The 12,051-nt window shown below is 45.3% G+C and overlaps 1 protein-coding gene across 3 annotated transcripts in view; it reads left to right on the top strand.

The window, feature by feature from the left end:
• The first annotated feature begins 4,238 nt into the window (after positions 1-4,238).
• LOC126521681 (uncharacterized) overlaps positions 4,239-12,051 on the top strand; it is a 41,556-nt gene continuing 33,743 nt past the window's right edge. For all 3 annotated transcript variants that reach the window (XM_050170410.2, XM_055065809.1, XM_055065810.1), the window contains exon 1: positions 4,239-5,979. In XM_050170410.2, the coding sequence (XP_050026367.1) occupies positions 5,838-5,979 (142 nt within the window). In that variant the 5' untranslated portion in view covers positions 4,239-5,837. The remainder of the gene's footprint in view (positions 5,980-12,051) is intronic.

Here is a 12,051-nt window from a genome sequence, read left to right on the forward strand (position 1 = left end):
TTCATATTAATGAAAAAGCCGATTCCTTAGCAAGAGCTTCTTTAGCAGGTCCTGTGCTATTTGTGCTGCCGACAACTGCGCACATTACTGCAGCCAGATATCGGAAATTTTCTTTGAGCGAGGACAAAAAAGCTCTGTCAATAGCAAAATCTTCAGATTTCTTACACTTAAATTATTCTTGGAACCGGCAATGGTGTCCTAACCGGAAATTTGAAGTTTCATTAACTAGGCTGCGTTGCCGTATTCCAACACTTAATTTTTACTTGCACAGATGTGGTCTGGCGGTATCCCCTCTATGCTACCTCTGTAATGAACCAGAAACTATAGATCATTTTTTATTATCATGCCGGCGGTTTTCAAATAATCGAAAACTATGTCTAGAAATTCCACTTCAAAATTTAGGATTACCTTTAAGCAGCACTGTTATACTCTCCCTTGGAGCAACAGTTTTGGGATATAGCCACAGGAACGTTTGCCTAGCCATTTTTAATTTCCTATGTGGCACAAAAAGAATGCCTTGTTAATAGTTTTTAGTTTGAAGAATTGATTTATTTCTACTGCAGTTTAGAAAATTCAAAAAGTAAAAGCACAAATTCAAAGTTCAAATCTTACTATTACTATTCATAATTTAACTTACTCAAGTTTAAGTATATCCTTTTTTTTTTTTTTTTTAACATTCCTATCAACGCAAGGCTTACCATAGTATTGATCAATACTTCATCTCATGTATTCATAGTTCATTTTATATCTTGGATTATTTGTTTTCCTTTCTTTTTTCGAGCTATTTATTTATTAACCAATTTATTTTATTTTATGTATTGAGTCATATTACCACCCGATTCGTGGCCTATCCCCCTCAGTGGGTTTGTGCCATTACCTGAGGCTTCATCATCATCATCAGACTGGTAACGTACCACGACATACTGATACACTATACGAAACGAAGAGAAGCATACCCACAACCGCACAAACAACTCGACAGGTCTCAAAAAACAGATTGGAGAAGCTTGAAAACCAGACCGTTCCGAAACGCAGCACATTTAAACAGAGTAAATTCAAGACAATACCCTGACGCGAGCTGCAAGCTCTGCAAGCACGAATACGCAGACATGGCACACATCTTATGGAAGTGCACAGAAATCAGATCAATATATGTAGAGGACAACATAGAACCGGATCTTCTCGAGGAGCGATGGCTAAGCGCTCTGACTAGCCCGGAACTACACAACCAATTGTGGGCTATCCAGCGGGCCCGGGCAGCGGTGGAAAGGCTGTGCCTCACCACATATAATGTCTAGGTGGCCTGAGCCCGGGCTGGCAACCTCGCAGGTCCTCTTCTTATTAAGGTTTTTTCCGCCCGTCCGTTTCTGGATAGATTTTTTGGCTTCTACGAGATGCGCAAGCCTGCTGTCCATCCGCGGAGGGTCTTCTCGTCCAGCATCCAGTCGTCCTACTCCATCTCGGTCGTGGCCTTTTCTGCGTCTCGTAGCAGCTCCCCGTTCCATTCATCTATGTATAATATAGGTCTTTGTTCTTTTTCGTCTCTGATTTTGTGGAATTTGTCCCAGTCTACTAGCCTGAACTTAATCTTTATTGCCTTCGTGACGCGGGCCTCTCCTGGGGCTATATATAGCCCCAGGAGAGGCTATATATGGAGAGGATATAGCCCCAGGAGGAGGGCTATATATAGCATCCTGTGATCGCTCCCAAGGTCCTCAAAAGTGTTATCCCAGGTGATTCTCCCGGCGCTCCTACACAGTGTTAGGTCCGGTGTGGTGTCCCTATGGGGGCCCGCACCCAGTTTTCTGTGCGAGGCCGACTCGTTCAAAAGGATGAGGCCGACCTTTTCTATAGGTCGGTCAGGTCCTTTCTCTTCTTGTGCAAGTGCCCACATCCCCAATGCGTGCGTGGGGCGTTGAAGTCACCTCCGATGAGGAGCCTGCTCTCGCCCGCGATGGTCATCGTTTCATTAATTAAATCTTCGAAATTGTGTGTTAGGCCTTTTTTGGACGGGCTGCTGTACACGTTCAGCACGAAAGTCGTGCTCTCCTCCTTGCTGCGTGGCACGACTTCTATGAGGATGTGGCTAATGTCCGTAATTTCCCTCATAGTGTGCGGGATGGCGACCAGTCCTTTTTTGACTAAAGTGGTCACGACTCTGTCCCTCCCCGTCTCTTTTGTGTGTTGTTTGTGGGTGGCGTACGCGGCAGTTTTGGCGTGGTCGAATGTTTCCTGGAGAATTATTTCGTTGGACATATTTATTTTTGGGGTCATTGTAATGTGTCGTGTCGTCATTTTTTTTTTTGCTTGAGAAGCTACGGCAGTTCGACTGCCAGATGACGAGTCTTCCCTTTTTGGTGCCCGCCATCTTTACGAAATCTTCTCCAGCTGTGCGAGCCGCCTGTCGTACTTTATGGTCTGCGCCTTCCTCTCTGCCTTGCTGTCACTAATGCGCGCCGCCAGCATCTCGAGCATTTTCTCCATTTTGTCTGAGAGCTTCTTGAGCATGTCCTCAAGGACGTTGGTTCCTTTTTTTTTGTGCTAGATCGGGGTCTCTTGACCTCCTGTACTGAACTGACCTGTTCGTTGGTCTTGGTCTCCGGGATCTTTCGCTTCGCGCCCAGTGAGTGTGCTACCTCTATTAACATCTCCGAGCCAGCACACCAACCTCAAATGACACCACTGAGAAGGAAAGGCGCTTTCTAGATTCGTTTTCCGCTTGCTCCTGTTGCAGCAGTTGCAGTGAGGCGTTGTTGCATTATACGGGTTGATAATTTTAAGTGTCCCGGAATATTTAACAATCGCCTGGGGCAGATAGCATAATCCTTGTAATTGAGGTGTATTATTGGAAGAGGTGGACTTTATCAGCACGAGAAACCAAAATGCATATTCACCTAATTTTTCAACTATCGCTAATCAGCTTACTACTTAAATACCTAACGGCACATATGAAAATTTACGAATTGTAGCCCGTGTGTTTGCAAGGTGAATCCACTTGGAATGAATTTCCAGAATTACATCGGTTTGGAGACATGCGCCATCAAACTCGCCGCAAATATGCGCTTTTCTTCCACTTACTTTTTAACAAAACGTGTTTTTATGCATTGCAGCACAAAAATAACTAGAAAACCCATGTATATTGTCCCGCACTTTAAGAATAATATTTCGGAATTGGTGTAATCCCGAAAATTCCTTTTTAGTGGCTATGCCTTGCAAATTAACGGGCTACAATTCGTAAACTGCAATATGTGCCGTAATGTAATTAATTAAAAAATCATGCAATGAATTTAAGTTAATTCATTGCATATGTGTTTCAATTTTTCGTGCTCGTAAAGTCCACCTCTTCGAATAATGCAGCTCAAGGTCAAGAATTATGCTATATACCACCGGCGATACTTAAATAGTCCCGTAGAACCTAAAGGAGTATCACCGTGTGTGTGACATGTGCCGTTACGAATGCAGCAGACATTTCTGCCAATGGAGCCTGAAGTCTTTAGAGCAGGGCTGAGAGAGGTGAACATGGGAGAGGGCACACATGTAAACAAATTTAGCAAAGGAAAAACGCCACCCGCAAAGATGCTCTGCGCATGTGTGGCAATGCAGTCATGACAGCTTGGCTGATACTCGTCATGTTATACACCACTTTAATCAAATCCTGAGAAGCCAACAAACACTGACACAAAGGACAAAATAGGGGAAGTTACTTGTGCTTGATATTTGAAATAAAGAAAGGATAAATTAATGGAAATCACAGTGGATGAAAAAGCAATTTGCCGCAGATAGGGAACGATCCCCCAACCTTTGCATTACTACCGCGGCGCCGTTTCCCCATCCACTTTCTTGGGTATTTATGTTTCCTAGCAGAAACCTGGGAGTGCTAGCCAGCGCAACCACTTACAAACCTTGGCGGCGGATGTGGAACATCCTTTCTACCGCAGGCTTCACGAGAACATGGTCTTTTTTTTTGGGTGAAGGAAACCGGTCAATAAACCCACACATGCTACCTGAAGGCATCAATGTTGCCGGATTCGAGACCCTAGTTATGTAATAAACGAGAAGATAGGGGTTAACCGAGGGGTGGCGCTGCCTAACACTCCCAGGGTTCTACTAGGAAACATAAATACCCAAGAAAGTGGGTGGGGAAACGGCGCCGCGGTAGCTCAATTGGTTAGAGCATCGCATGCGTAATGCGAAGGTTGTGGGATCGCTCCCCAGCTGCGGCAAGTTGTTTTTTCTTCCACTTTATTTCCAGTAATTTATCGTTTCTTTATTTCAAATATCAAGCACAAGTAATTTACCCTATGTTGTCCTTGGTGGTAGTGTTTGTTGGCTTCTTATGATATGACTAATAAAAATCCAGCCCCTCGGTTAACCCGTTTTCTCCTCGTTCACCATTTTAATCAAGTTATGCCAGATAGAAGCCCTACCGCCTTTTTGGTCGTCTATCTCGAGGCAACACTTCAACATACTTTTTCTTAAGAATGCGAGCGTACTGAACACACAAAAAGTCACACAACACGCTTTACTTACCATAGCAAGCCTTCTATCAATTTTAAAGAACTACAGGTCCTTCTTATTCACACATTTTATGAGCTCATAAACTTATAGTCATGCTGTGTGCAGGAATACCGTCTATAGAGTCAGTTGCTTTTACAGTGCTATGCTGGTAGTGGCGTTTCGCGGAAGTGTTCCCAGACTGAAGATGTTTAAGCCTTGGCTACGGTACAGGTGATTTCGCCTGAGTTGTCACGTCTTTCTCTTATTAGCTGTTGAACAGAACATAGCCACAAGTTAGGAGGTCATTGAGGCGAGCCCTGGACAATTGAAGGTAGTGGCCGTAAGCTTACCGAGCGTACACCACCGAATAGTGCCGTGACGCCTATTGAAAACTGTGATGTTTCAATCTAGCTGAACCCGCTCCTTCATCGCACTTCTTCGGTGAACACAGGGCGAAAGCGTATGCGGTGCGGACGATTTTTCTATGGCATTCACGGTAAAATATGAGTAGCTATGCAGGGTGTCACTCAGATTTAAGTTTTTGGCTAAGTGCGAGCGTTCCGAAAACATTGCATCTCTTACCACTGAACACTGTGTTGAAGAACTCCAAAGATGTCCACCTCGGTGCATACGTGCGCCGAGGCGGACGTCGACGTACACAGTGACGTCAGCGCACATTTCATGTGTCCCAGTTTTTCTCTTTTGCGGTTTCGTATGACATATAATTTTGTCTTTCATCTCGGCGTTGGTTGTATACATACTCTTTTTGGTAGTGCGACCGAACTTTCTTTTACAAACGGCTAATCAGAGAGTCAACTGAAAGGAGCGTAGTCTATGAGAACTTTGCTAATCACTGGCAATGTGTTTCGGTAGTTGCTGCTCCAGTTCGAAAGCACCTGCATTGACAGACATGTTGAAGCACACTACGCAGAAAACGAAGCGGAGTGGCGCGGGCCTTCATGCATTCCGTCATTCGCTTTTCTCTCCCTTCTGAGTGCACTGTAGTCAGGTATTCCAGAATTCTGTAAGAAGGAGGAAAAAAAACGAAATAAAGAGAGAAAAAAATTTGGAAATGCTGCACCGAAGGTTGCCACTGGTAGACGCGTCATCCGTCATCCGTGCAGAGGGAACACAGGCGCTATTTGCTCCTTTCGACTTCTGCGCTTTAAGCAGAGCGCACTTTGGCATTGATCCATTGGGTCGGGGCAAAAGTTTCGGCGCTACTGGCTGTGGTAAGTGCACGTATAAGTGAATGAAGCCCACGGCTGCCGCGCGAGACATACATCGGCCGTGTGCAAGAAGTGCAGCGCTTGATCCGTCTGCTTCGCTCCGAGTGCGCAATGAAGGCGTGCCGTTCCGCCGTTGGGCTCGCATGCGTCCTGGTGCTGGTCGTCGAAGCCTGCTGCGCTGTCACTTTCGCCGAGTGGCGTAAGAATTTGATGAGCGTCAACCCTGGCTCACTGCAGCCGCAGTGCAAGAAAGGTGAGAACATGTCACTCCATGGACAAAGGAACAACAACAGAATGAAGGGAAAACGCTCGTTATTGACATGATTTCTATTGGGGGCGAGGAGTTACGGAGTCGCCATCTGTCGGAAGCGCCTCCCTTGCGTAGTATGAGGGATCACACGGCGCGCTCCTCATAGGGTTCGCTTACAGCGCTCAATAAAATCACCACGCGGGAGCCCTCCTGGACATTTATGTAGGTACTCTCAAAACGAGGGAAGTTTTTGACTGTCGATATAATAATCTTCGGCAAACTGATAGCACAGAATCGTTTACAGACGCTATCTCTTTACCGAATACGTACAGTGAACGCCACTGCGCGCGCGGTCACCGCGATGGAGTCTCCCGAACCGGCATCTTGAGTGAAAGGTAGGCAAACGCTGAGAGTAAACTATGTTAAATATGTTCTTATAGTGGACAGTCTGAAGCCTCAATGCAGCGATCGCACGGGTTCGCAGCGACCGACTGCATGCATGTCCGCGCACAATGTTTGCTTTCGCTGTGAGCGCGTTTTCGCACCGTGCCGTGAGCTTAAGGCCGCAACATACGAATATTTAACAGTACACTAGCAACCATTCTTGTGTGGACGCTATCAGAACTGTTCAAAAATAATTTTGTTATAGAGACTTCAACGCCTACGGCGTCTGTGATGTGCATCGCGACGATTCAATCTTCTTTTTTTGTCTTATATATTCTTGGATATTTCAATATTATTTCTCAAGTTGCGTCGCAATGCATGTTTATCCGTCTTCCCAGCGTGCGATTTCCCTCTGCTTCTTTTTCGTAATCCAGTGCATTAATTCATAACACAAACATGACCATATGCCATGCTTTTTTTAAATGTGCGTCTTACGGCTCCCTTTCCGTTCCAGTGAACATGCCAATATCTAGCATCAACAAGTTCATAGGCCAAACCGTCATGACATTACCCGGGCAGCGGGCGCGGGCAAGTGTCTCAGTGCGCGTTTTCTGCTACTCACCGAACATCGCGCAATCCCGGCGCCGTAGCAGAAATCTTCCTCGCGTCTGTGCTTGCTGCATACCCGAGTTGTAGCCGTTGGCTGTCTGCCGGTTCTAAGCTTCGCCAGCGAAGCTTCACGCAGCTTCTTGTCCTGCGGCTACGTGTGAATAAGACTGACACCGGGCTCCGTTGCGTAGGTCCGGCACTGCGGCACCGAGCAGTGTGCTGCACGCCTCCAAAGGCAGCCACTACCTACTATAGTACTTTCAAATGTTGTCAGGCAGACACCCAAGGCGGTAAAGCCTCACCACTTAATCAGAACCGCGGCGCAGGTGGGACTTCAAACTTTCGTTTTCAGCTCGCTTCGGCGCTTCCGAAGCACCCGACGCGTCCGCTGTGCCCACGTGATCCCTAATGCCACGTCACGCCGACGGTGGCGCCAGCTTTTCCAGTGGTGGAGCTCGCCCCCAATGAAAACGCTTTAGTTCACACGCAGGAAGAACACGTGCCTAGAAAGTTCAGGAGCGTTTAACAGGCGTTCCATTACGGATATGTCGGAACATGAAGCTATTGTCGGTTGCAAGAAATCAGTAAATATAGGCGCAAAGAGGAACTTGTGCGTTAAATAATAAATAAAGAAAGAATGAAAGAAAGGAAGAGAACATCCAAAAATTGGTGCTACTTTTATAGTCAAGACTAAGTTGTCAGGGCACGTCTTATAGTCATAGGACCACAATCGAAGTTCTCAATATTTTGTTAGCATACCTTGTCGAATACCTTTATATTCTCACAGTGTGCTAAGAATTTTACCGGGAGGTGCTCCACTAATTCCGTTATGGAGAAATGGGGACAACAGGCACTTGTATTTTAACCATACTGATGCAAGAAAGCTTTCTTAAACCTTAATTATCGATGCTACAATGCAGGATTGAAATTAATGACGAAAATGTTCAAAACAAGCTTTCAGAATAGGTGTAAAATATACGGGCTTCCTACTAATCGTAAACCGGTGTGCTAAAAATAAAAAACAAGGGATAAGTTGGGGACAAGATTGTCGATATTCTACTGTGCCATTTAACGGATGAGAAAAATCCTTTCTCCCGCAATTTTTTTTATGTTGCTTTTATTGTTGCTTTTTAACTTTTACTTTATAAAATAAATCAGCTGAACCCTGACACTAACATCTTGAACTGTATTGCATGCTTCCTATCTAGTCGCTCTGAATTTGTAACCGCAAATGGCCATAACTCCCCACTTCGAAGCATAACTTCCGGTGTACCACAAGGTTCAGTACTCGGTCCTCTTTTGTTTTTCATGTATATTGACGACGTCTCTTCCTCACTATCTCTAACATTCGCTTATTTGCGGATGATTGTGTTATCTTTCGTGAAATAACTAATGTAGCGGATCCTAACCGCCTTCAATCTGATCTAATTAGTGTAGCTAACTGGTGCAAACATTTGCTAATGGAACTAAATGTTGGCAAATGTAAAGTGATGCGAGTATCCCGAATAATTAACAGCATGCATACAAATTACCTAAATAATGTTCCCTTGGAATTAGTTGACTCTTATAAATACCTAGGTGTGCATATATCTGCCAACTTACCTAGGAATGTTCGCACCGACTACGCAATTCGTAATCCTAACCGCATGCTTGGCTACCTACGCCGTAACTTTTCAACCGCCCCTTCACCCCTAAAAATGCTTCTTTATACAACCCTTATATGCACTTGAATATGCATGAGGTGTTTGTGATCCTACCATTGACAAACTAATTAATTCATTAGAACTCGTGCAAAATCAATTTCCACCAGATTAAAAAATATCCCCGTGTTGATAAAATTGCATAAACAGGCCTGGAGTGTGGCCTGATCCCGGTAACCAGAACCGGTAACGCACTCCCTCACCAGAGCAGGATTGGCCACCCTGGTGCAGTACTTGGCCACAACCTCCTATATCAACACAACAATCAAACCCCGGCCCTCAGTCCCCAGCAGCTGCGAAGCAACTGACCACGGCGGCGGTCAGACCTGCGACGCAGCAGAGGGTGCTAAGAATCCCTGGCTCCGGGCAGGCCGCCATTGGAATATGAACCTGGCAACGTTTAACGCTAGAACGTTATCTAGTGAGGCGAGTCTAGCAGTGCTATTGAAGGAATTAGAGGGCAGTAAATCGGATATAATAGGGCTCAGTGAAGTTAGGAGCCCAAAAGAAGCATATACATTGCTAAAAAGCGGACACGTCCTGTGCTACCGGGGCTTAGCGGAGAGACGAGAACTAGGAGTCGGATTCCTGATTAATAAGAATATAGCTGGTAACATACAGGAATTCTATAGCATTAACGAGAGGGTGGCAGGTCTTGTTGTGAAACTTAATAAGAGGTACAAAATGAAGGTTGTACAGGTCTACGCCCCTACATCCAGTCATGATGACCAGGAAGTCGAAAGCTTCTATGACGACGTGGAATCGGCGATGGGTAGAGTGAAAACAAAATACACTATACTGATGGGCGACTTCAATGCCAAGGTAGGCAAGAAGTAGGCTGAAGACAAGGCAGTGGGGGAACATGGCATAGGTACTAGGGATAGCAGGGGAGAGTTATTAGTAGAGTTTGCGGAACAGAATAATATGCGGATAATGAATACCTTCTTCCGCAAGCGGGATAGCCGAAAGTGGACGTGGAGGAGCCCGAACGGCGAGACTAGAAATGAAATAGACTTCATACTCTGCGCTAACCCTGGCATCATACAAGATGTGGACATGCTCAGCAAGGTGCGCTGCAGTGACCATAGGATGGTAAGAACTCGAATTAGCCTAGACCTGAGAAGGGAACGGAAGAAACTGGTATATAAGAAGCCGATCAATGAGTTAGCGATAAGAGGGAAAATAGAGGAATTCCAGATCAAGCTACAGAACAGGTATTCGGCTTTAACTCGGGAAGAGGACCTTAGTGTTGAAGCGATGAACGACAATCTTGTGGGCATCATTAAGAAGTGTGCAATAGAAGTCGGTGGTAACTTCGTTAGACAGGATACCAGTAAGCTATCGCAAGAGACGAAAGGTCTGATTAAGAAACGCCAATGTATGAAAGCCTCTAACCCTACCGCTAGAATAGAACTGGCAGAACTTTCAAGGTTAATCAACAAGCGTAAGACAGCTGCCATAAGGAAGTATAATATGGATAGAATTGAACATGCTCTCAGGAACGGAGGAAGCCTAAAAGCAGTGAAGAAGAAACTAGGAATTGGCAAGAATCATATGTATGCGTTAAGGGACAAAGCCGGCAATATCATTACTAATATGGATGAGATGGTTCATGTGGCTGAGGAGTTCTGTAGTGATTTATACAGTACCAGTGGCGCCCACGACGCTAACGGAAGAGCGAATAGTCTAGAAAAATTGGACATCCCACAAGTAACGCCGGAAGAAGTAAAGAAAGCCTTAGAAGCTATGCGAAGGAGTAAGGCAGCTGGGGAGGATCAGATAACAGCAGATTTGTTGAAGGATGGCGGGCAGATTGTTCTAGAAAAACTGGCCACCCTGTATACGCAATGCCTCATGACCTCGAGCGTACCGGAATCTTGGAAGAACGCCAACATAATCTTAATCTATAAGACAGGGACTTGAGAAATTATTGACCGATCAGCTTACTGTCCGTTGCCTACAAAGTATTTACTAAGGTAATCGCAAACAGAATCAGGAACACCTTAGACTTCTGTCAACCAAAGGACCAGGCAGGATTTTGTAATGGCTACTCAACAATAGACCTGTATTCACACTATCAATCAGGTGATAGAGAAAAGTGCGGAATATAACCAACCCTTATATATAGCTTTCATTGATTACGAGAAAGCGTTTGATTCAGTCGAAACCTCAGCAGGCATGCAGGCATTACAGAATCAGGGTGTAGACGAGCCGTATGTAAAAATACTGAAAGATATCTGTAGCGGCTCCACAGCCACCGTAGTCCTCGATAAAGAAAGCAACAAAATACCAATAAAGAAGGGCGTCAGGCAGGCAGATACGATCTCTCCAATGCTATTCACAGCGTGTTTACAGGAGGTATTCAGAGACCGGGATTGGGAAGAATTGGGGATAAGAGTTAATGGAGAATACCTTAGTAACTTGCGATTCGCTGGTGATATTGCCTTGCTTAGTAACTCAGGGGACCAATTGCAATGCATGCTCACTGATCTGGAGAGGCAAAGCAGAAGGGTGGGTCTAAAAATTAATCTTCTGAAAACTAAGGTGATGTTTAACAGTCTCGGTAGAGAACAGCAGTTTACGATAGGTAGCGAGGACCGCGGATCCGGATGATGAGACTGAAATAATCAGAAGAATAAGAATGGGCTGGGGTGCGTTTGGCAGGCATTCTCAGATCATGAACAGCAGGTTGCCATTATCCCTCAAGAGAAAAGTGTATCACAGTTGTGTCTTACCACTGCTCACGCGCGGGGCAGAAGCCTAGAGGCTTACGAAAAGGTTTGTACTTAAATTGAGGACCACGCAACGAGCTATGGAAAGAAGAAGGATGGGTGTAACGTTAAGGGATAAGAAAAGAGCAGATTGGGTGAGGGAACAAACGCGAGTTAATGGCGTCTTAGTTGAAATCAAGAAAAATAAATGGGCATGGGCAGGACATGTAATGAGGAGGGAAGATAAGTGATAGTAATGAAGGGTTACGGACTGGATTTCAAGGGAAGGAAAGCGTAGCAGGGGGCGGCAGGAAGTTAGGTGGGCGGATGAGATTAAAAAGTTTGCAGGGACAACATGGCCACAATTAGCACATGACCGGTGTAGTTGGAAGAGGCCAACTCTGGAAGTATGGAAGTATGGAAGAGGCCATTGCTCTGCAGTGGGCGTATCCTTGCTGCTGTCGATGACGATGATGACATACCGGCACATGATACAGGTATGTCGAAACAGTTGTCATCCTGGTAGAGAACGTATATCGGGCTTCTGTGATAATGTGTTAGTCTAAGGATTAGGTTAAATTTTCACGCCAGCTCAACGGGAGTTCTGCTCATAGGCTTCAGAATGGGGCATAATAAATATTTTCCCCGTCTTGGACGTCCAAACAGAAGCA

Source organism: Dermacentor andersoni, chromosome 6 (assembly GCF_023375885.2).
Source record: "Dermacentor andersoni chromosome 6, qqDerAnde1_hic_scaffold, whole genome shotgun sequence".
Classification (NCBI taxonomy): domain Eukaryota; kingdom Metazoa; phylum Arthropoda; class Arachnida; order Ixodida; family Ixodidae; genus Dermacentor; species Dermacentor andersoni.